Here is a 25,953-nt window from a genome sequence, read left to right as displayed (position 1 = left end):
AGCAATGTAGTTGATTCTTAACTGCAATTAGGGATGGGCAATAAATGCTGCCCTAGCCAGTGATGCCCAAATCCCATGAATGAATAAAAAAAAAACCTTTTGGTGGCCCTTTGTTGATTTCTAAAGTACTAAAATCCTCGGGCTTACAGCTATTCTTTGCAATATTATAAGCCTCTTCTTTTAATTTAATACTATCTTTAACTTCCTTAGTAAGCCATAGATGGATCATTCTTGCTAAGTTTTTGTTTTAATGGAGTGTATTTTATTGAGCATTTTGGATTATTTCTTTAAATATCTCCCACTGTTTATTTACCACCATACCTTTTGGTCTATTTACCTCCCCTCATACCTATATAATTGGCTTTGTTTAAGATTAAGATTTTTTGGGACTGGAATATGTTACTTTCAAACTTATTATGGTATTCAATTGTATTATGGCCCCTTTTTGCCAGAGGATCTTTTACAATGAGATTATTCATTAAACCTGCCAAATTGCACAATATTAAATTTAAAATAGCTTTATCCCTAGTTGACTCCATAATGTAGTTTTCCAGGAAAATGTCATGAAACCATTCCACAAACTCATCACCTAGACTATCTTTGCCAATTTGATATGTCCAGACTGTCCAGTCTATATGAAGATTAAAGTCCTCAACAATTATTTCATTGCCATTGTTACAAGCTGCAATTATTTCTTGCTTATTTCTTTGCCCAACAGTATCATAATGTTAGAAGGCCTATACAATACTTTTTAAAATTCATTTATGGCATGTGGGCACCGCTGGCTAAGCCAGGATTTATTGTCCATCCCTTGCGCCTTGAGAAAGTGGTGGTGAGCTGCCTTCTTGAATCTCTGCAGTCCATGTGGTGTAAGTACACCCACAGTGCTGCTAGGGAGGGAGTTCCAGGGTTTTGGCCAACGCCAGTGTTTTTTTGACCCTTGCTATTCCTAATCTGTACCCATACTGCTTCTACTTCCTGATCTTCTGAGCCAAGATCACTTCTCACTTTTGTCCATATGTCATCCTTTACTGTCAGGACTACTTCTCTTCCTTTTCCATATTGTCTGTCTTTTTGAAATGTCATGCATCCAACCTTGATCACCTTGTAACCATGGACAGGATTTTCCCCTCAGCGATTTGGGGGCAGGGCAGGGGAAAATGACACGGGATAAAGTCAGGAGGAACCTCCAACGTCATCCCAGTCCCTTTAAATATTCATGAAGGCGGGCGGACAGCAAAATCAGCTGTCCACCCGCCGACCTGTCAATGGCCAATTAAGGTCATTGACAGGCTAATTAACCTTATTAAACACCCTGCCCGGCCAACCTTAAGGCTGGCGGGCAGGCCAGGAGCCCCAGCGGGCTGCAGATTATTAATGAAACTTCATCCACTGGCGGGATGCAGTTTCATGTCCGTTTTTTAAAAAATTAATAAATTTTATGTGTTTATTATTAACATGTCCCATCTTGTGTGACATTGTCACATGAGGGGGACATGTTAATAATTTTAATATTTATCTATTTTTAGAGTTTACTTACCTCTCACGAATCTCCCTGAGACAGGACTTTACCTCAGGGAGCAGTGCACTCTTTTGCGTGCATGCACGAAAGAGCGCACTTTGACAGTTGGGGATTCCCTCCCCCCCACACAGGAAGTGCAGAGCGCTTCCTGTCAGGCAGGCCGCTGGGCGGACTTTAATTGGCCTGCCCACTCAAAATGGCAGCAGGCCCCGTTTTGGCGGCGGGGGTCGCCGCTGAGCCAGTGAGGCCCGCCCGCCCATCAAGGTAAGAATTCTGCCCCATGCCTCTGTATTGGCAATTGGACCTGAACCATTGATCTCTATTTGTGCCGCAAGTTCATCTATCTTATTTGGAATGCTTTACACCTTCAGATAAAAAGCCTTTTTTAAAACTATCATCCTTTGCATGGACCTCATTCAATGAAGAACTATTACCATTAAACTCTCTGCCCCTCCCTGTCACACTCTGCTAGACTTTACCCAAATCACTACATTGCTCTGTTAACTTGATATTTCTCTATAGACATCTAAATCTCCCTGCACTTGATCCCTCCCCTCCACGCTCTTAGTTTAAAGCTCTATTCGCAGCCCTAGTTATACAATTTGCCAGCACATTGGTCCCAGCGCATCCCAGTGAAACAGCTCGCTCCCTCCCCAGCACTCATGCCAGTGCTCCATGAATTGAAACCCTTTCTTCCTACATCAGTCTTTGAGCCATGCATTTAATTCTCTAATCTGTTTGATTGGGTTCTGCATTTTAATTTGGACCCCAATCTCTCAATCTCTCCCAGCAGTATATCATCCCTAATTCTACCTATATTGTTATTTCCACTTGAACCACAACAGCTGGTTCCACCCCCCTCCACTCCAAATTCCTCTTCAGCTGCTAGAGAATGCCTTTGACTCCACCACCAGCCAGCCAACATAACCTTCAGAGCTCCCAGTAATTACTGTAGAGAAGATTATCTATCTCCCTGACTCTACTGTCCCTTATCACTATCACATTCCTTTTCACTTTTCCCAGTTGAATAGTTTCCTCCAACATGGTGCCAAGGCCAGTTTGCCCATCCGCCCTGCAGTCCTTGTTCCAGACAGTTAGCAAGCACCTCATGCCTGTTAGTCAAAGTCAAAGGATGAGGCTCCTCTGTCACTACATCCCACAGATTTCCATAGCTGCCTGACTTGCAGTCATACTTTCCTGTCTCTGACCATTGATCAACTATAACATTCTACTAAGCCTAATTTATATGACATATTCTGGAACAAAGAATCCAGGTAACTCTCACCCTGCCTGATACCCCACAATGTCTGCAGCTCAGACTCCAACTCAACAATCAGAGATGAAATTGCTCAAGTTGCAGACACTTACTGCAAATATAGTTATAATTAGGTGGCAAACACAGAGGTGGCCTCTTAATTGAACACTTTGGGCAGAAAATAGAGAGTAGGAAGAAACGGGTCACTCTTAGGTTGACATTGGAGCATACAATATTCTTACAGGGCTCGACACGGTAAATGTAGGAAGGATGTTTCCCCTGGTTGAGGGGGGTGTGTAGAACAGAGAACACAGTTTCAGAATAAGTAGTTGGCCACATAGGACTGAGGTGAGGAAGAATTCCTTCACTCATGGGGTCTTTGGAACTCTCTGCCCCTGAGCGCTGTGGAAGCTTAGTCATTGAGTATGTTCAAGACAGAGATTGGTCGATTTCTAGATATAAAAGATATCAAGGGATATCAAGTGCAGGAAAATGACATTGAGGTAGAAGATCGGCCATGATCTAGGTGAACAGCAGAGCAGGCTTCAGGAGCCAAATGGTCTATTCCTGCTCCTATTTCCTATGTTCCTGTAAGATCACCACATGTGCAGGCACCAATCCCAGCAAGAATTGGGACATGATTTTGGCCCTGATGGCAAAAAAATGTCGAAGCTGCTAAGACCCTGCCTTAAATTCCTCTGAGGCCAGGATTTGAACGCAGCTCCTATTGAAAGCCAAATAACAGTCTGACCTGTCTTTTCCCTAATAGCATCTTCTTAAAAGAAAAACTTGAAGAAGTATTGCTCATTTTGAAGTTCTGGCTACAGCAATTTTTATGTCCAAACACAGATTACCCGCTACACTGTAAAATAAAACATTGTTTAAATAATTTTTCAGCATGGCTTATGACATATCGCACAACGTACTTTCATCTAATAGCATGTTGAAATGATTGAAGATCAAAAGCAAACGTCAATATGATTATTAAAATTGGCAGTTTCAATGGAAAGCTATTCAGAGGTAAAGGCCATCTGCATCTTTGTACCTGCTGTCATGGTGCATTAGCTAACTTCATACTCAGTTCCATAACCTGCCAGAAATTCAATGAAGGTGCAGGGATCGTCTGCCCACTCTAACCAAAGTGGACACTATTTGAACTTACACAGGCCTACATAATGTGTCAAAGAGGCAGGCATGCATTTTCACCACTATCTAACGTCAATCCAATTTTAATATTTAGCATAATTCATATACTTCTGGTTTTGCTTTTTTCAAAACTTTCTAGTTTTATATAAATTACCAGAGTGTTGCTGGCATGCTGATGAGAAATGGTTGCTATAGAAACCAGTTATCTGAAGTTTATACAATGTGTTTTTGCTGTATTAAAAAAAAAACAAAATCATAAAATAATATCAGGACCACAAAGGCTTCCAAAAGTGCAATTTCTTCACATAACAATTTATTTTCATTTGTTATCCAGTCAAAAGGCTAATATGTTAGAGCTGTAAGCTTGATAACATTGCACACACACACACACACAAAGCATTTATCATTTGCAGAATGGATTTGACTTGCGAAGGCAGCAGTTCATTTCGTTAAAATTAATAAAGGTTAATAAGTGTTAGAGACAATTTGCCTGCCTGCTTTCTCAGAAGCATTATTAGCTCACATCAAAGCAATTTCATATGCATAAAATGTAGTAATTTTAAAAGTAATTAGCAAGAATGTTAAACAGTTTCAATGATATTTGCAGTAAAGAAACCCACGATGTTTTATATTTCCTCTCACTAACCTCAAAATGAATTTACAAAACTGCAGTTTTCACTTATCTTCAGTGTTTCATATGCGACAGTACAACTTTTCAGTAAAGTTAAAAGGCCACTAGGGTTAATGCTGATTTCTGCTTATCTGGAGCAAATATAAATGCTGACAATACTTGGGACCAATGTTGTCAGGAAAACACACAATTTAACCAAATGCTACACTCCAGACACATGTTCCTCCCAATAAGCACTTTATCCTGGTAAAAACTAGTTTACTTACAAAGGAAAAGAATTTCATCTACACCAAGGGGAAAATTATACCCCCGTAAGGGGGGGGAAGTGCAGGAGCAGGCGTGCCTCCGATCGGCGTCCCCGATTGGGGTAGCACCGCCTTTTTATGTGGGCGGGCCAAATGATAGAAAGATTTCCCTGACATGTCCCCTCATGTGACACTGTCACATGAGTTGGGACATGTCCATAACTTTTATTGAAACCTTTATTAAAATTTTAAATACCCTCATGAAACCTTATCCCACCCATGGATGAGGTTTCATGCTTTTTCCGAAGCCCGCCAGAGCTCCCAGCCTGTCCGCCAACCTTAAGGTTGGATGGGCAGGTCCATTAACGGCCTTAATTAGTTTTTCAATGGCCTCAATAGGCCATTGACAGGTCAGCAAGTGCGCAACTGACTCAGCTGGGCCCCCACCAACCTGAAAATGCAAATGATGTGGGGTGAAGTCGGGATTTCCACCCGATGTCATCCTGTGTCATTTTACACGTCGGCAAGCGGGCCCTGCCCCCACTCGCCAACTGGAAGATTCTGCCCCAAATTACTTGGGTTGTTATTTTAAGTAAATTAGGCCGAAATTACTCATTAAACATTTTAGCCAGGTCTCGTAATCCCAAGCGGACCTCTTGCTCTCAACTCTCCTACAGTTGAATCTCAACTTCAGCAAAATCCCTAATTTGGTGTCTGTGGATGGGAGTCCAAAGAAACATGGATAAATATGTTTTCTGAGAGGGTAATAGACGAGGAGAAGGTGGATGAAAGTGCCCCTTTGCACAGGATTCTGATTGGCACTGAATTAAATCGCCAACATTTAAAATTGGACAAAATGAATTTGTGGGAATGGAAATCTGCACTGCTTTTGGAAAATATTCTCAAAATATGGTACCAATAATGACCAATAGGGTCCACCGAGAACATCAACCCTTGATAGTTGGTGTCAACCATAGGAGAGTTGATACAAAAGGCATTGGGGGTGATTTCCAACCCACTTCCACTAGTAAAAGGGACAACTGGCAGCTGAATATTCTTCCTCCAGCGAGTAGCTCTATGATAGTTTGGTTAAGAGGTTCAACTGTAAAAATTATGCAGGCTTTTCACCACAGCAATTAGACAAGGAGAGTGGATATGCCCTGCCCGCTTTGTGCCCATTTGGGTGAAACTTCACCATAGATAATTTAAGATGATCACTAAATATGACCATGAAAATCAGTATTATTTTGAAGTACAGGTGGGGCCAAGAACATGAATTTTCTTTTTGTAGGCCATTCAAGATTTGTCATCAGCTCTGCCATGGAAATAACAGGGCCTTTTAAATACATCCTTTTATAATCGCCTGCACATGAATATGTAAATATTCACCTGTTGAGGCCCCATTCTACATGTTTCTTTGTTTGCTGCTGAGAGAAACACTAAGGAGTAGTGGACGGTGATCTCTGACCATTATGACTTCAATTTATTTATTTAAGAAAATAAACATTTGTAAGCCACGAATGGCTTGGTTCCTAGCTCTGAAAAACAACATATTTGTTGAGGTCAGGCATGCTTCCAACTGATAAGTGAGAGCTGGCAGCAGTACCATCCCGCTACCCAGAAAGTAGGACCATCCATGTGTTTTTAGAGAAGGAACAGCTGGTTGAGAGGAACTCTGATGGGAATAGTACTAGTGCTTACAGACATAAATATAGATAAGGAGATCAAATATTCCACAGGGCATGAAGATCTGCAGAATATAAATGTTGTCTGTGGGTACGAACAAGATAGTTTATAGAGGAGATGCGAAGATATTTTACCACTAATAAAGAAATATACATTGCACAATAATGCAAACTGACATTCTTAAGCACTGCAGCCATAATCATTCCAGAAAAGGCAAAAAAAGTGACTAATTTTCTATTTTAAAAGCCAGCATTAAATGTTACGATTTTGGTGGACTGAAGCACTTCTTTCACCTCTGGGTTTAGGTTCCAACTCAAACCAAAGGACTAAATGAAAACCTCTTTCTCCTGACAGTGGGAAGATTCTGGACTGAAATAAGTTAAGAACAACAAATGGAAAGAAAAAGAAAAATCCCACTCCTTACACAAACCACATGCAATCCAAACTATTAGGACCCCTGCCTCGCCCTGAGGGAAAAAATCCTGACCTTTGAATGATACTGAAAAGGTAATCAAGCAAAGCCTCCCAATATTCAACCACACATAGATTCACTATTTAGCCTGGCCAGCTGCCCTCCGCAGGCAACACCTCCCACCTCAAGCTGCAGCAAAAGAGGGCCATTATGAATTGTGGAGTAGTTGATAATCAGAGTCTAAATTTGTCCCTATAACTCCCAATACTTATCCCATCAACTATCCACAGAGCTACTTTTTGCCATCTGCTCTTCACAAACACAAACATGAACTGATCAGGTCCCAGACAGATGGTTGGTAATGCTGCCAATCTTCTCCCTTGTCAAACACCCTATCATCCCTCAGCCTCAACAGTTACTCCCTTCTGCTCACATTCAACAATCAGGTACATCTAACTGTAATATTCGTAGTGGTAGGGCATAGACAAAACATGCAGTAAAAATATACAGCTGCATGGTAGAAAGGTTCTTTAAGCAAAACAATAAAAAATAAATTCTTTCATAGTTTGTTATTGGAGAAACTGTCATAGTCAGAATCTATTTTCTTGCCTTTGTTAATCTTTTAAATTGTGGCATTTTGCAATGCACAGCCAAAATTAAGGTACGAGAAAAATAGGGCGGATATTAAGTCCCATGGCAGAGGTGGAAACCGGGAGCTTTTCCTGCTGCGGAGGCCGATGGGAATTCACGTCATATCGCACAATGCTGGCTTAATTAATTATGCAGTTGGGGGTTTCCGGCCATTTTGTGTGGGGGGTGGGCTGGATGGCTTGCACCTCGCCATCATTATCCGGGCGCCATATTTAAGAGGGGCCCCGACATCAACTTACCCACCGTTGAAGGAGAAAATCCACCTGGAAGATCCTGCAGATAGAAGATGCACCTCCTGGAAGATCCTGCAGATACAAGATGCACCTCCTGGAAGATCCTGCAGATGGAAGATCCACCTCCTCAATGATCCTGCAGATAGAAGATCCACCAATCCACCTCCTGGAAGTTCCTGTAACTCAAAGATCCGTGCACTACATGCTCCACCCACCAGCTGCTGCACATGGTGTTCCAGGGTCCATGGTTGCTGTAGGCCTCCATTTTCCAATCTCCGCAAGCTGCCCTGGCCATCTTGCAGGTAAGTTGGACATGTGCACGACACGTTAGTCTGGATGTGTTTCGGACCGGTCTGATATCCCGCTGATGGCAAGGAAACTTGGACAGACGGGGATGATTCCGATCAGGCGGGGAACAATTTTTTAGCTCCTGCCGCATTGTTCACCCCTACCCGACATTAAAACCGCTGCTAGTTGGGGGGGTGGGGCTGCAAAATTCTACTCATAGTTTTAACGTTTTAATTTTAAAAAGGCAATTAGGGCTGGACAATAAATGCTGAAGTGGAATTAGAGAGAGAAATTTCCAAATATTGAGATAAAATGATGCCATTTTTTTCTATTCTTTCATGGGGTCTGGGTGTCATTGGCAAAACCAGCATTTGTTGCTCATCCTTAATTGTCCATGAGAAGGTGATGGTTAGCCACCTTCTTGAACTGCTGCAGTCCTTCTGGTGTAGGTACACCCATAGTGCTGTTAGGGAGGGAGTTCCAGGGTTTTGACCCAGCAACTGTGAACCCAGAAGGAAAAAACAGTAAAACCTAGGAAATAAAAATACTGGTCTGAACTAGTCTTGTATACCTTAAAATGGAACACCAGTAAAAATGGGAAATAAGAGTACTGGTCCAAACCATTTTTCCCTTCTAGGAAGGGGCAGCAATATATTTCCATGTCAGCAAAGTGTGTGGTTTGGAGGGGAAATTGCAGGTAGTTGTGTTTCCATGCATCTGCCGCAATATCCTTCTAGATGGTGGAGATTGTAGGTTTGGAAGGTGCTGTCAAAAAAGGCTTAGTGAGTTGCTGCAGTGCATCTTCTAGATGGTACACACTGCTGCTACTGTGCATTGGCGGTGGAGGGAGTGGATGTTGAAGGTGGTGGATGGGGTGCCAATCAAGTGTACTGCTTTGTCCTGGATGGTGTCAAGTTTCTTGAGTATTGTTGGAGCTGCACTCGTCCAGGCAAGTGGGAAGTATTCCATCACACTCCTGACTTGTGCTTTACAGACAGTGGACATACTTTGGGGAGTCAGAAAATTAGTTACTCACCAAAAGGTTCCCAGTCTCTGATTGCTCTTGTAGTCACAGCATTTATATGACTGGTCCGGTTAATTTTCTGGTCAATAGTGACCCCCAGGATGTTGATGGTGTGGAACTCGGTGATGGTAATGCCATTGAATATCAAGGGGAAGCGGCTAGATTCTCTCTTGTTGGAAATAGCTATTGCCTAGCACGTTTTTCTGGTCTCTGGTACTGCTCTGGCAGTGGCACTGGTCTCTTGACATACCAGAAAATAATTGAAACGAATTTGATATGAATGCATTACGCATTCAAACAATATCACTAACAATAACTTCTGACCTACTGGGTGGAATCATCCCAGATTTGCGCAAAATGTGGTAGCAAGTGGGAAAAAGGACATTTTGCAAGGGCAGCTTTTGACACTGTATCATCCCAATCCCACCTCATTAATCTTTCATTTCTGGGAAACACACCATTTCAACGGTGGGCAGGCTCCGATTTGCCCGCCACGCTGTTACCTCACCATTTCATCATGCCGGCTGCCACATTTAAAGGGCAGCCGCACACATACCTCTCAGTGCTTCCAGCCCAGGACTATGGCAAAGAAGACGTGGCCCTGAAAGGCAAGAAGACTGCAGCCCTTCAGTTTAGCGACGTGTCCTTCGAGCGCCTTTAGGATGCCATGGAGGATTGCTGTGATGTCTTTTACCCCCGCTCTGGCCGCAGGAGGGGCAGTGACATTACCACTCAGGCTTTGGTAGGCGATGGCAGTGGTGATCAGTGCCAATGCTGCACACAAGAGGTCGACCATCCAATGTAGAGAATGAATGATCTCCTCCGTGCCGCCAAGGTAAGGCAACCATCTCATCACTCTAAACTCATATAGTCACATGCACATCACACATTCACTGACATCTCACTCACTACCAGCTCAAGGGACATCACCACTCACTCTATCACACACACCCTTGCATCTCCATCTGGCCTGATCTCCTCAGGAGACTACCTCTTCAACCCTCACCACCTTGAGGCCACTTGCACAGATCAACTCAATCCCCCACACACACCCTGGAATACCCTCCTTCCCCAGTAATGCCCTAGCCTTGCAGCCTCTCCCCTTGCCTGAGGCCACTTCTCCCCTTTCCCCAAGCAAGCCCTAGACTTACAGCTGTTGAAAAGCCAACCCTGCCTTATGGCTGGTCTGGTAGGCAGAGATCTGCCTGTGAGTCCCCCTAAAAGTGTTTTGGTGCTCTCTGCGAAATCTGGCACTGATGACCATAAGCCCTGCCCAAAGCAAGATAGGCAAACAAATCTCGAAGTCCTGAGCGAAGTGCAGCTCGCCAGGTGCACGTAGCTTATGTACAGTTGTGAAACATGTTGACGTGCTTGGATGATCCAGCGTGGGGGTGGATGGCTCCGGCGAGCTGGGCTTATAATGATATGCAGGTATATTACAATGAAGTTCCTGACATCTGACAGTGGGAATCGCGGCCCGCCATTGACGGCAGAGTGGACGATTGCAAACTGGTTTCACAATGTTGTGAAACCAATTTTTGGCCTTCTCGCCTTATTGTCTGCTCAAGCTGTCAAACATGCCCGACGCCAGCGGGCACGGAAACTTCCAACTACTATGTTAAAAGGGTACAAAGAAAAAGAGTAGAATGATGTTTATTGGTGAACATGAGCCTGGCACACACTCAAGTTAGAATGATTTTCACATTATTAAGTTAAGTCTTTAGACTCAGGCAGATGAATTAATGTACCAGACTTGATTTTTTTTACTTATGAATAAGACAGCAGAATCAACCTTAAGCTCTTCTAATCACCTACCAAAGATATGGCAACAGAAACCCCTAGGAAATTCCCATTGAAAAATATAGTCACCTTCACATCTTTTGTGCCATCTAAATTATGATTCAATACTTGTCCTGACCATTTTTCATCTTTTCTTTACCTTGAAATTCCTTTGTCTGCTGTTCCAATGGAGGCACTAACCATTTTTAAAATAAATGGTTCTGAGGAGGGGTTCTGTACTTGAAACTTCAATTTGTGTTCTCTCAACAGGTGCTGTCTAGCCTGCTGAGTGTTCCAACATTTTCTGTTTGTGTTCAAAATAAATGGGTCAATGCTTCAACTCAAATAGAGGACAGAGAAATATTATATAAAAGTGAAAACCATTCATTTGCTATTTTCAGCAGCAGCAATTTCTAGTCTTTTAAATGATTTCATACACAACGGTAACAACTGGGCAGAACATAGTGGGAAAATTCGACGACGCCTGTATTTGAGCCTGGGAATCACAATGGGCAGAATTTTCGTCTCGCGGATGGGCACGCGCCTGACCTAAACAGGAGTGAAATAGTGTGCGGTGACATCGGACGAGCATCCTGACATCATCGCGCACTCTCACGGTCTTTTGGTTAGCAGGCGGGTGCAAGAGGCAGCAGCGTGCCTGCCAACAATTAAGAGGCCTATTAAGGCACTTAAGTAATTAATCAAGTTGTATTTTTTGCTGCCCACTCAACCGTTCAATTGGCGGGTGGGCGAATAGGTCGCATTTTTAACAAAACCTCATCCACGGGCAGGATGAGGTTTCAATCGGTTATTAAAAAAGAAACAACAAAAAATTTTAAATATCCTTTTTCACATGTCCCTCTTCATGTGACTGAGTCACAAGTGGGTCATGTTTATCTCATAGGTAAAAAGTTTATTTTTGTATTTAAAATCCGTCAACTCCCTGAGTAGCTCTGTGCCTTCAGGGAGTTGTCAGTGTGCACTTCCCCATGCATGCGCACACTTCAGTGCTCGCACTCCTCCTGCCCCTGCTCAGCAGCGCTGGGACTCTTAGTGTGCCTTTCACGCTGGCTGCCTGTTAATTGGCCAGCCAGCATGAAATCACAGCCGGAGCCTGATGCGGGCAGCAGTCAGTCTCGTGGCCATTCCTGGGCCTGCCCACCGCGCCTGCCCAACAAGGGGAAATCCTCCCCAATGTGTCTGTAGCCCATGCCTAATAGCGTTAAGGCAGGCAATATGCAAACTATATGTTGCCTGCCTATTTCAATGATTGTACCGTGCAGACCAGAATTAAACATTGGTTGCGCATTCAACAAAGGGCCCAACAGCGTTCGTGGCTAGTCTGGACTTCTTAAAGGCAGCCTGTTCCCCTCCCCTTAAAGGGTGCTGCACCCATGCATTTTAGGAAGGCTTGGCTCAGGATGACAGCATATGTGCTCCCAACAGCGCCACTCCGTCAGTGTCATTGCGTTTGTCTTTCAGCCAGCCAGTCCAGGCTGCTGCCACTCGTGCTGAGTTGGAGAAGGTGCAGAGCTACTCAAGTCGATCCTGAAGGGCCATCTGCAGTCTTATTCCCCTGTTAAAGTCAGCAGCCTTTCATCAGCCTTGCTTCAGTCATGGTGTATAGCTGTGTAGGAACACTACTGCAGGCAAAGGCACCAATAAGACAGGCACGAAGAATGGACAGTTCAGTTTTGCATGTATTGTTTAAAGTGTTGTTAGATAAAGTTTCAGGATTATAGCCATGAGGTTGTTGTGATGACATCATAGAATAGTTTCAGCAAAGAAAGAGACCATTTGGCCTATCATATCCATTACTAAAACCCGCTTTCACAGCCATATCTCCTTTCTCAGTGACTGTCTCCGTCTCCGACTACGGTTCTATCATATCCATGTTGGCTTTCTGAAAGAGCAATTCTGTTAGTTCCACTTTCTCGTCCTTTCCCTGCAGTCCTGCATTTTTTTTTCTTTTCAAGTGCTTTTCCAATTCCCTTTTGAAAGCCATGCATGAATTTGCTTCAATCACTTTTGGGTAGCGTATTTCTGATTCTGGAAAAAACAAATTATTCTCATGTCGCTTTTGTTTCTTCGGTCAATTGATTTAAATCAACACCCTCTGGTTGTTGACCCTTCTGCCAACAGGAGCAGTTTCTCCTTAACTACACTGCCTAGACCATTCTTGATTTTGAAAACCTCTAACAAATCTCCTCCCAACCTTCTCTTTTCTAAGGACAACATCTCCAGCTTCACCAATCTTTCCACAAAGCTGAAGTCCCTCATTCCTTCAACCACTCCCATAAATCTTCTATATCCTCTCTAATGTCTTCATGTCCTTCCTGAAGCGCAGTGCCCAGAATTGAACACAATAATCCAGTTGCGGACAAACCATTGATCCATTAAGGTTCATTGCTACTTCCTTGCTTTCGTATTCTGTGCCTCTGTTTTTAAGGCCCAGGGTTTGTACGTCTTTTTAACCACTTACTCAACCTGTCTTGCCACCTTAAACAATTTATGTACATATGCATCCCTTTTAAAATTGCATCCTTTATTTTAAATTGCTTCTCCTCATTCTTCCTCCTATGTTTCTGCATTAAAGTTCATAAGCCAGGGGCACTCCCATTCCACAATCCTCTCTCTGCCACCTTGAGGTTTATCACTATGCTTCTCAAAGTTCACAATATTTCCAAGTTTTCTGTCACCTGTATGTAGCAGGTGGATTGAAAATAAACATACAAACACAAGAAATGGGAACAGGAGTCAATCATAAGGCCCCTCAAGCCTGTAACGCCGTTCATGGCTGATCTTCAGCTTCAACTCCACTTTCGCTCCCTCCTCCCGGGCTGGAATTTCCTGTGGGCCCAGGAAATCCTGGCCTGCACATTTTGCACCTTCTGAAATGCACACTCAACCCATGTGTGACTTTGCCCAGGAGTTCTGACTTTTCACACAGGGGTGCAGTGCGTGAGGAGTGTGGATCTGAGGTGGGCCGGTTAGAAGGCCCACCTCAATTCTCCAACATGGCAGACAACCTCCCAACATCATTTAAAGGCCCCTAACCCTTGCCCCTCACAATCCTCACCATCCAACCATCCCCATGCCACCCAGGTTACCTGTGACACCCAATGCCACCTCAACACCTCATCCACCCCATGCGACCCCATGCCCTCTCAGATTACTCATGCCATCTCCATGTCACCCGCCCAATGCACCAGTTTACCCTCCATAATCATTCACCTAGTATGCATAGTTATCAGGAGCCATGTAATAGCAATGGGAATTATTTTAAAATTATTGGGTGAAAAACTCTAACAATCTAATAAACTCTGAATTCAAACTACGGGCAGAATTTTGCCCTAGGTTGGCCGGCGGGCCCCACCGGTTTGGCGGCGGGCGGGCAGCCGAACTCCGCCGCCGAAGCGGACCCTGCCGCCATTTTAAGTGGGCAGGCCAATTAATGCCCGCTCGACAGTCTGCCCGACGGGAAGTGCTATACGCTTCCTGTGCGGGGGTGGGGGTGAGAGATTCCCCAATTGTCGAAAGAGCGCACTGCTCCCTGAGACTAAGTGCTGGCTCAGCGAGATCACTGACAGTGCTTCAAAGTGTCAAAATAGAAAAATAAAAAAAATATTAACATGTCCCCCTCATATGATAATGTCACACGAGGTGGGACATATTAATAAATCTCACATAAAGTTTATTTAAGATTTTTAAAACCGACATGAAACCTCATCCCGCCAGTGGATGAGGTTTCATGTTTTATCAGAAGCCCGCTGGGGCTCCTGGCCTGCCCACCAACTTTAAGGTTGGACGGCCAGGGCCTTTAATTACCTTAATTATCCTATCAATGACCTCAATTGGCCATGGACAGGTCGGCAGGCGGACAGCTGATTTCGCTGTCCGCCCGCCTTCCTGAATATCTAAATGGGGCGGGATGACATCGGGGGTTCCACCTGACGTCATCCCACGTCATTTTCCCGTTGGCGAGTGGGCCCCGCCCCCAAATCGCCAGCGGGAAAATTCAGGCCTATGAATGATACTGGAAAGAAGAAAGCCTACTCCAGTGTAAAAAAATCTGAAATATTTTAAGTGCCTGTTAAGTTTGTAAACAAACAAGAAACCACATCAAAGGCATATCCTGTTATTACAGCTTCTTAAAAATGTCAATCATTCTTAGATCATTAAATCGCCTGCTGAGCTGAAGCCATTGTAAGCCACTGAAACACAGCCATGCATTCATGTTGAAGCAAAAGATTCCAGCTGCATTGCCTGAAACTGACAGCATAGAATGATGTCTCATTTCCATTTCAAAGCAAGGTGCCTGTCAATCAATGGAGAGGAGCAGGTACAGGGATTAGTTTCAACTTTTATAAGCAGGCTTTTTTAAACAGCCAGAGCTTTCAGTTTATTTAAATCATGGCACAAAACATGACAGCTGAGACTAGCAGGCTCTTGGACTTGGTGCTACCATGAGTGATGGAACTGCTGGCCAGCAGCTCCAGAGGGCAGGACTTTCTCCCCAGTGAGGGGCGGAAGTCCTACTTTGCCCTTGTTAAGCCTGACCGCTGCATGTTATGGCTCCGTGGCAGGCCAGCATGGAGAAGATTGGCTCCATGCCAACTCTGCTTCCAGGTGGACAAGCTGTGCACCCCCACCCCCCACCCTGTATTATTCAGCCCATGGAGACCAAAACAGCACACAGTATTCCAGGTGTGGTCTCACCAAAACCCTGCACAATTGTAGCGAGCCTTTTTCATTCTTATACTCCAATCCCCCTGCAATAAAGGCTAACAAGCCTTTTGTCTTCCTTCTTAGTTTAGAGCAGGTATTCCTTAGCAGTCAGTTTCAAGCACATTATGGTAGGCCAAAGATGCCATTTATGCCTGATTGGTGCAGGATGAATATGTCATGCCTGCTGTCAAGATAACATGCACACGCCTAGCGGATTTTTTGTGCGTGGCCACACAACAACTGGGTGCTAACGGAGTGGTAGCTCTTGTGCCTCCAGTACATCTCCCTGTTAACAAGAGGGGCCCGCAGAGTTGCATGCATGAATTTGATTGCACCCTGAAGCATTAGGAAAGCCACATGTCCTCTCCTCCTGCTTCTCCCTTGTCAGTGAGAAGCTGATGAAGTCCCTTCCCCTTCAAGAAAAGGCCTCTGTCGCCTCCACGTTAGCAAACTGTGAGATGTTGCTAATGTCATTAAAGCAAATTGCTGCAGATACTGGAGTTAGAAAGTGCTGAAAAAGCTTAACAGATCTGGCAACATCTATGGAGAGAGAAACCAAGTTAAAGTTTTTAGTCCAATATGGCTCTTCTTTGGAACCCCAGTTAACTATGTTTCTCTCTCTGCAGATGCTGCCAGACCTGCTGAGCTTTTCCAGCACTCACTGCTGCTAATGTCCCCTGGTCCCAACCACTGACAGCGCCGTGTTGCCCTGCTGCGTGATTGTAGGTTGAGTTGCAGGATGTGGTACAGTTCAGTTGCCACCTCCTTCGTGAAATGTGACTGCCTCAGACACTGTTCCTTGCTGGGGTGGAAGCAGGGGAAGCGTTCTCTAAAGGGTAGATTCGTTATTAAGAAACCTCCTCTTCCCTTTTCTGTGCACAGCTTCCCTCTCTGCTCCCTGTGCTCCATATCCAAGTCATGCTGCAACCCAAAGAGGAACTTCAACTACAGCCTCCATTACTGGACCAGGCTTTCTCCTGATGAGTCACTTAGCTCCTTTGATGTCCTTGTCAAGATCCAGCACCACTCAATGTAAATCCAAAATGTTTGCAAAACATCTCCAATAAATACAGTGCTTCCACAAAGCCTGCACCAGCAATAGAAAGTCAAAAGTAACTTCACCTGAAAGTTGGATGGTGACACCTTTAAATTGTGCTAGTGGTGAGAGCAAGGGAGAGGTCCATTGTGTAGTTAAATGCATGTTGAGTTGGGAGTAATTAAGAAAAGGTGTTAACTAGACCTCCAAGTTGCAAAACCCACAGTTTGTGCATCAAATCAGCATTACAGGCTATTTGATATCACGATCTGCCCACTCTGTATACCCATGGTGCATGAATGGCGCACTCACACTGCTTTACGGACTATGCCAGAAGTGACCTGGCCAATATTTTTGCAGCACCTGCAATGCAATGGAATCCAATTTTGTGGCCAATACCTTGACACATTTTGCAGAGGGCATTAATTCCTTGGCCTTATATTCAAGAGATCTAATTACATACCTTAATACTTATTTGTCTTTCTGTGGAAATACATTGTAATGATCCTTCCAAAGTGTACTTATCTTTGTTTACAGTTTTCCCCTCTTAGCAATTTTCCCACATTACCCTAGTGGATTTAAAATAAGCTTGAAATTCAGGAGACTCATTTTATTATCTATCTCTACTCATGCTACAAAATTAAATCTAATGTTATTTTAAGTCATAATTCTCAAGTGTTCTCCTACATTGTGATTTTCTACAACACACTCATTGCAAAATGCTTAAATTGGAACAGCGGCTTCCAATAACCAGTCTGGTATTAGATCCAAAAATTGAGCATCCCTTTGTGGATGTTCCTTTCCCTTATTCACATTCATTTAGGATCATTAAAATCTCTTTCCCTAATACGCTTTTACCATTTTCATTTGTTCACAAAATTCCAAGTCTTGCATTTCAGAAAATATGTATTAAGACCTCTTTCAGAAAACTGATGAATAAAGTGAAAGCTCATGGGAAACAAGATGCTGCTGTAAATTGGATTATTACTTGGCTACAAGAAGCAGAGAATAATTATTAATTACAATCGTTTTAATTTGGCATCCACAAGAAGCTGAGTCCCACAGGGATCAATCCACAAATTTATTTATGACTTGACAAAGTTTTATAAACAGTGTTCAAGCTTGCATGTTCTGTGGAAAAGCAAGATTTTGTGAACAGAGTGATCAAAGCAATAACTATTTCACACCAGAATTAAGTTATGATCTATAGATTAAATGGAGGTATGCAGATTGGGATTTCCTGATTCCACAAGTAGAGAGATATTCTGGTTTGCTAACAAATAATAATCCTTCTAAATGTTCTTTGTTGTGTGCAGCCTGCTTATTTCACTGTGAGGTACCTTTAACTTTTCCTTTTGCTCAGCTGTGCAGCATCTAAAAGGGGATAAGTTGTACGTGGCGTGCACGGTACATTTAGGATTTCTGCGTGTCCATGCACATGTGCAGCTTAGAGGGAATATTGGTGATAAAAGGCAAGAGAAAGATAAGTGTGGTCATTCCGGGTGCTGGACATGAGGATCGATGTTCAATCCTAGAAACCATAGCCTCTATCTCTTTATACCTTGATGTATTTTATAATTTTATTATAATCAGTTTCGAAATTTCCCATGCTAACTGAAGAACAGCTTGAATTTCTAGATCATCTTTACTGAAGAAAATGTAGAAAAAATTCTCAAAGTTACCTTTACAAAGCTCTGATTAAAGCACAACTAGAGTATTGCATCCAACTCTTCGCTCCTGGCCTGGGAGCAGAAAATCAGGCCTAGGTGTTCCGATTAGCTGATGTCACAAGAACTAGGGGATACAGGTTTAAGTTTTGGGTAAGAGATACAGGGGGTGGGGATGTGAGGAAGAACTTCTTTATGCAGTGAGTGGTAATGACCTGGAACTTACTGCCTTGAGGGTGGTAGATGTGGAGATGATCTGTGATTTCATAAGGAAATTAGATAGACACTTGGGGAAATAAACTTGAAGGGCTAAGGGATAGGGCAGGGAAATGGGACCAAAAATAATAGCATTCCTCACTTTCCTTAGCCTTTCCTTCCTCCTACAACTTCAGGCTTTTAAAATCCAAGTTTGGTATGACCCAGGCACTATTTCCTGATTTAATTTGTATTCCCTTTTGCATTATTCAACTTTAGTGGTGACTGCAATAGGGCCCTTAGCTGTGAATATTGAAATCTAAGTAAAGACTATTATTTTAAAAATTGCCATGCTTTAATTTATGTTCCATTTTAAAGGATATTTTCAAGTCATTAATATGTTACTAACTTCAAGGCCTGAATTTTCCCCGCGTTGGGCGGGCTCGGTGGGAGCAGTCGCGGAGCTGACCAACGCCCGCGTTCGGCTCCACACTGCCATTTTAAGCAGGCGGGCCAATTAAGGCCAGCCCAGCGTATTACGCAAGCAGTAGTGCTCAGCACTACTAAAGGGGAGTCAGGGCCAGCGCTCTTTCGTACTGAAGGCCACTTGACCTTTTTGCCTGCTCACCAACCTTAGGGTTGGACTGGCAGCGTAAACAATTACATTAATTAATTTGTTAATGGCCTTAATAGGCCGATCAGTTATCGGCGGGCATGCAGCCGACTCCGGCGTACGCCCGCTGAACGAAACATCGTGAGACAGCGCGATGACATCAGGACTCATGCCCGACGTCATTGCAAGTCATTTTAAGCGCTGGTGTGTCAGGGCCATCTCCGCACGCTGATTGAAAAATCCTGGCCCTGGATTTTTGTGGCAAGTGTTCAAATTTTTAGAGCACATAGCACTGATGTTGGCAAATGATTATTAAATAACTCAGAAATAATGAAAAATATGATTCAACCTCTTTAAACTGGTGTTTAATTATCAATTGACACTTTGATGTATATATTCAATCAATTACTACAAAATTCTAGTGATTTGGATTTCTTAAAATGTACCATGGCATCCCTAACCTTCAAAATATATAAATGGCTTCTAATCATCTTATCTGTGGTCTCTCTGTCATTCCAAATACATCTGAAATGTACGTGCTCCAAGCAAATTATAAATGGGATAAAGTATATTTTCACACCGTGGAAGAGTGAAAATTGGAAACACCTGCTCAAAGCCTTAGGTCTGTTTTCGCGGAACCTAGTTTACTGCAGGAACCCATTCTGGAGTCACATTCTTTGCTGCATAGCTATATGACCTGCCTCAATTGATAATAATACATTAGTGCACGTTTTTTTGTCAGTGACACATTTTGTCCGCCAGAAGCTCAAGAACTGCTAATTTAAGTCAATGATCAGCTAGAAATCGTTAGAAATACATACTGTACTCTCAGCTAAAGAGAAAACAACTGAAAAAATTCAGCCACTTTGCATCCTATTGGTAAATTAATTTTAAAAATTCTTTTTCAAACAATAATGTTTAGGATTTGTTTTGGAAACAATTTTGGAACTCAATGGACACTTTTTAACAATTGAGAAGAACAATGATTTGAAAACAATATGTTCTGATTTAACCACTGCTGCCATGGGATGTGATTCTCAATTAATCAGCCACATCACCATGGGGAAATGCCAAAGTCATGGGAGGGATGAAAAGGGCAGGTGCTTTTCAACACAGTGGGATAGATGAATGAAGTAGAAGCTACACTTCAGGGCTCATCAGGCCCACAGTGTTTTAATTCAACAATTCCAGATGACAATTATAACCTAACCTCCCTGACAGAAACTGGGAGGGCAATTAAAATTGTCTGGTAGAACTTCCTGCACCGATACCACATCCTGAAGTTTAATGTGCTCTTCTGCATTAGAAGCCTTCTGCCCAGAAGCCAATGAGGTCCTTCTTTAAATATGTGGATTGGGGTCCTATGATGTCATCAGGCCCTCACTGCAATATTAATTGGTGCCATAATAGAGAAGACATTGTGGCTTTCCTATCAGGTGAAGATAGTGGGAAGAGAGGCAAAAACAGGCCTAAAATAGGTTTTTTTTAAACTTTTGATTACTTTCCTTGTGAAGCCAGAAGGAGCAAGAGCGTCACAGCATCCTTCTTTTCTGAATGCAAGACTAGACTCTCACACATCCCTTAGGTGCCAACTGACAGCCTTCTGTCCCCTCCCTTTCCATTCCAGTGGTATGTGGGTGAAGCCCAGAAGTTAAAGCCACCTGAGCCTCACGCTGCCCCACCCCCTCTTCCCCAACCCCATTACTGCTCCTAACTCAATCACATCAATGACATCTGTTTGGGATCTGGTTTCAGGATATCATCAATTAAGATGTCATTCAAATCTTGATCGGCACAACTGAGCATAAAACCTTTCTGTTCAAAAAATTACTGAATGCTTACATTAATGCAACTAGAAAAGTAAATGCTTTAGGAAATAAACTAAAGAATAATTGATGCACAGATAGATTTAGGAGTTGATCAAATAAATAACACTAAACTACATTAATAGTAAATTTGAGAATCTAAACTTTACACAGGATAATTTAAGTGGACTTCTTCCAGACTCCCAGCATAACCCCATTAAAATCTTGTAGAAATTGTGTAAATGGCTGTTTTAAACTAAAAACTACATAGTCATCAGAATATAATATTAACAAACGATGGTCAATCTGAGGAAAACCAAATTATCCTTCTGTGTAAAAGAAATTTATAAGTAACTGATGCAGTCCTGTCATTTGGACACAGTTCCTGTCATATGAATGTGATTGAATGGCATGAGTTATTTTTGTGCAACTGGATAACACTGTTCCACTGCAACATTATTCCAATTCGGGGCTTTAAAATTTGTTTTCCTATTTACTCTCTCATTCTAAGATCCAACACATGCACTCAATGTATCTCATTGTCCAATATTTTCTTTCCAAGATTCATGGTATAAGAGCTACAATATCTGTTTGCATTTTAGGTATATCCTGTACCCTCACTTCATACATAATTCTTTCTGAACATTGATGTCAAAATTTGCTTCAAGCACAATATCTTAAAATCAAATAACATACTTACTGAAACTAAATAAATGGTACTTTAATGGCCACATAATTTGCTACTTCTTCTGCCACTTTCTACCCCAGTGCACAGCAGCTTTATGCAGCATTGTAATGCCTTTACAGTTTTCACAACAAAACGCATGTGCCAGCTTAGTGCTATGAAAAACATTTGTAAAACATTGCATTATGTGAGAACTCAAGTTTATCATACTTGCTTTGTCCATAGCATACAGCAGTCTGTGCCCACATGGCAGAAATGTAAGAGATACAATTGATACAACTGAAATAACAGCAATTACTTAAACCAACTCCAGTAACGTAAAGACTCCACTCAGTTTTGTTTCTCATGCTTATTTAAATTAGAGTTGCAGATTCAGGAAGTTATCCAGCTTAAATGGTATGAAGTTAGCCATTTCCTCCTACCTGTAACCTTAGGACGCGGTATATGAGTTCACACTCACTCCTCTCCTACCAGATCTCCAAGATAACAGTTATTGACGCTATGAAATCACATGCATTCTGTGTCATTAAAACATGCCTTGAGGCCTCAGAAATGGAGCGATGTACTGACAAAAGATCACTGGACAAAAAGGAATCATCCAGCTTCCTTTTCCTTTTGCATGTTCAGATTTGCACTTTAGCAAACAAAATGGACCTACCTGGAGTGTTCAACAGTCGCGACATCCTGCAGAAGTACGACACATATTGTTCACAATACTCAGCACTTTTCGTAACCGCAGAGATCTGGTTCAGTGAGGTGCTATAATTCAATTTCACAACAGCAGGTTTCATTGAAGTAGACCCAGAAATTGTTCTTTGCTGTGCCATGTCGTGGTACAATGTCGTCCAGACTTTATCCTCTGTAAGAAGCAAGGGAATCATAACCATCAACTGCTTGTATTACCAACCAACTGCCGTGAGTATTAATTTTCCGGCAAATAAGCAGAGTCTGGAATTATGCCATCAAGTGTAAAGGAGTAGCAGAGGTGAATGTCCAGGGGTGGGATCGTGTGGGGGAGCTTCTCCCATTTGTTAGGCGTAACTTCAGCAGCTGACAGCCTTGGAAAGCCTGGAAAAATGGCATAAACATTGCACTGGTTTTCCAGGGTTTCCATGGTTCTTCCTCCAAAGCTATGTCAGATGAGTGGAAGAAGCCTCCAAGGATATTCACCCCATCAGCTAAACAAAAACGCTTGATTACATTATTTGGAAGAACATAATTTAATGTCTCATTGTGAGGTAAGCACCACACAACTCTTATTTTTACTCCCTCCCTGAAACAAGAAAAACCTTTGTCGTACATCTTTTCACAGAATTCCCCTATCATTTTTTTTTTAAAAGGTGAATTTTTGTAAGTTCATTTATATTTGAACAAAGCGAAGCAGGATACAATAAATCTTAAAACATGAACTTTTCAAATGATTGTTCTAAAATATTATTTGCTTTCAATGAAAATTTTAGTGATCAATTTTGAAGCCTGATGCCTACTAAATGGCGATAAACATATAAATATGCAGGAAACTACTAAGGTTTGCACAGCATATGGGCATTCCCACAGATATATAAAGAGTTCTCTAATATGTCAGTGCGCATTAGTTTTGTTGTAAGTAAAGGTGCAAACATGGCCAATCAGCATCAGAAACATTTATTCAGTGCAATCCTCCTCTCAAAGCATGGATCTAAATTAGATGTATGACCTGAAGAGTGGGTCATGAGCAAACTGTGTGAAAGACAGCTGAATCACAGTCTGTTGGTACTTTAATGCAAGTCGAGAGATCACTCAATCACTACATGGCAGTTAGAGACTTGTTTCTCTGATGAAAGATTTCACATAGTACAGTAATCATGGTGGAGCAAAGATTCCTAAACACATAGGGCTGGATTTTGCCCCCGTCGGGTGGGCACGGCGGGCGGGCCCGGGAGTGGCCATGAAACCAACTGCCCCCAACTGCCAATTAAGGCCCACCCAGCATGAAATGCGCTCGTCACTGGCCAGGAAGGGCCTAGTGAGGGTAGGGGTCTGTTTGCTGCTGGGTTCAATGGCGATCTGGCGGACGGTATAAAGAAGGCCCAGGAAGGCCCTGAAAGGCTGCCAGGGAAGGACGTCTGTCTGCCGTTCTGATGATGCACTCGAGTGAGACAGCAAACGCCAGGCGGGAGGGCTGGTCGGGTGGGTACTCGGTTCCCCGCTTTTCCTTTGAGTGCCTTGCTGTCATTCTGGAGGATATGGCTGCCAGGAGGGACACCTTTGTCCCCTAAGATGGGAGGCGGAGGCCACCACACCTCACCAAGAGGACAAGGGAGGAGGTGGCAGCCCAGGTGAGCAGCCATGATGTGGTGTAGCGCACATGGGTGCAGTGCCGGAAGCGCTTCAATGACCTGCTGCACTCAGGAAGGGTGAGTGCTGTGTTGGCATGGATTAGCGTGCAGAAGTGTAAAGGTCTGGCCCATAGACCTCAGCGGTGCTTGAGTCTGAGTGCCAACTGGCAATCACGCCAGCGCTGGCCAAGGGGGCGAGCCCTGGCTGCTTGGGCTGAGTGCCTTGTGGCTTTAGGGCCACAATTTGAGTGTGCCCTGCAAGGTGCTCCTCACCTGGGGTTGACTAGGCTGTAATGGCACTGCAGGGAGAGAGCGGATGAATCAATGCTCCTCTGTCCTTTCAAAAGACAAGCCATAACCAAGCAAAGAGGTCACATACAGGCGGAGGCCCCGCCCAACCTGCTGCTACTCTCCCGGTTCGCACAGGAAGCCCTTGAGCTGCAGAGCCGGCACACTCCACATGCAACCGGGCATGGGGCAGGGGGAGGTGGGGGGTGGGGGGGGGGGGGGGGGGGGGGGGGGGCGGGGTGGGGCTGGTCCCAGACAAGGGTAAGAGTGCAGTAGTGCAGTCTCCTCATTGATGTGAGCCTCGAACCTGCCTCATTGGAAGACGATGGCACTGTGATGCAGATGTCCATTGTCTCACCAGGGTGCCTGGCATGCGCTGTGACAGTGTGATGACTTTAACTAATAACATGTCCTTCTTCTCCCTTAGATGTCCCATCCACAGACCCCAAAGGGCCACCCCTGATGCCAGAGGACCACTGGGCATCACTGTCACCTACGCCACACCCGCTCTCTGAAGCAAGCAGCAGCGCAGATACCAGCAACTCAGTGGGCATTAGTTCAACAGTTGGTATCTCGGTGCACATTGGTGAGGGCACTTCACACTCGCTTGAGGTTCAGGCAGAGGCAGAGTGCTCAGGGTGCTGGCAGTCGGAGGAGTTCTGGGGGCTAGGATGATGCTCAGTCCATTAGGGAGTAGATGTTGGATGTCCAGCGAGATGTGCGGGAGCATCTGGCGGAGATCCATGAGGGTCTGCTTGCCATGGTCTCCATGATGGAGGAGTCAATGCGGAGCATGAGCACTGCATTGAAAGTCATGGTCAAGCACACTGCCTCCTCTATTGAGAGAGTGGTGACTCTCATGGAGAGGCAGTTCGAGGGACAGAATCAGGGGTTCCTGGGGTTGCGCTTGGATCTGCAAGCCCTCACACATGCAATGACCTCAGGTGGTCAGAGTCAGTGTGGGAGATGGATGAGGCACCCATTATTCCAGCTAGGTGCCCGTCCATCAGTGGTGTGCAGGGAGGTCCACAGCGAACTTACATTGGCGCACGAACTGCCTGTAGTCTCTTTGGGCTCCTTTCAGGGTGCTCTGGATGACGGCAGCAGCTTCTCCACCCCTCTGCCAGTGACCGTGGCATTTGATGAGGCTGCGGCGATTGGAGAGATGCCAGCCTGGCACTGGCCGTTCCCTCCCAGGTGGGGCCAGCACAGGCTCCACTGGCCAGAGGACAGCTGCCAAGGTCATCAAGGCCAACAAGACAGCAGAGTCAGCAGGCTGTCTCCAATGCCAGTGCCAGCGAGGGGGGAGCAGCTAGACGTAGCACTTGCAAATGTAAGTTAAAGGGCACAAGAGGGACAGGTCACAGGTGATTCTATGTTCATTTATGTTTAGTTAATGTATACTGGTCCGGGACTTAAGACCAGAAAGGCTGATGTAAATAGCCTGGTATCAATTTTGTTTTTGTCGTCATGGCCTGAGTCTTTTTATTTTATTGGTGCAGGGTATGTAATGCTGGACGTATGCAGCTCTGAACTTTATTGCACAGGTTCCCACATGAGGAAACATCCTCTCCACATCCACCCCGTCAAGTCCCCTCAGGATCTTATATATTTTAATTCAAGTTGCCTCTTACTCTTCTAAACTCCAGTGGATACAAGCCTAGCCTGTCCAAACTTTTCTCATAAGACATTCCACTCATTCGAGGTATTGGTCTGGTAAACCTTCTCTGAACTGCTTCCAACATA

General features: G+C 43.9%; 1 protein-coding gene and 1 long non-coding RNA gene across 2 annotated transcripts in view; one reads left to right on the top strand and one right to left on the bottom strand.

Moving 5' to 3' along the window:
- LOC144678739 (contactin-associated protein-like 2) overlaps positions 1 to 25,953 on the bottom strand; it is a 2,328,914-nt gene that overhangs the window by 953,908 nt on the left and 1,349,053 nt on the right. Inside the window, exon 13 of the mRNA XM_078538599.1 lies at positions 22,260 to 22,460. Within this exon, the coding sequence (XP_078394725.1) occupies positions 22,260 to 22,460 (201 nt within the window). The remainder of the gene's footprint in view (positions 1 to 22,259; positions 22,461 to 25,953) is intronic.
- The window catches only part of LOC144678740 (uncharacterized), a 258,128-nt gene that overhangs the window by 64,456 nt on the left and 167,719 nt on the right, over positions 1 to 25,953 (top strand). The window lies entirely within an intron of this gene.

Source organism: Cetorhinus maximus, chromosome 3 (genome assembly GCF_964194155.1).
Source record: "Cetorhinus maximus chromosome 3, sCetMax3.hap1.1, whole genome shotgun sequence".
NCBI lineage: Eukaryota > Metazoa > Chordata > Chondrichthyes > Lamniformes > Cetorhinidae > Cetorhinus > Cetorhinus maximus.
The sequence above is the reverse complement of the archived record's forward strand: the minus strand, read 5'-3'. Positions and strand labels throughout refer to the sequence as shown.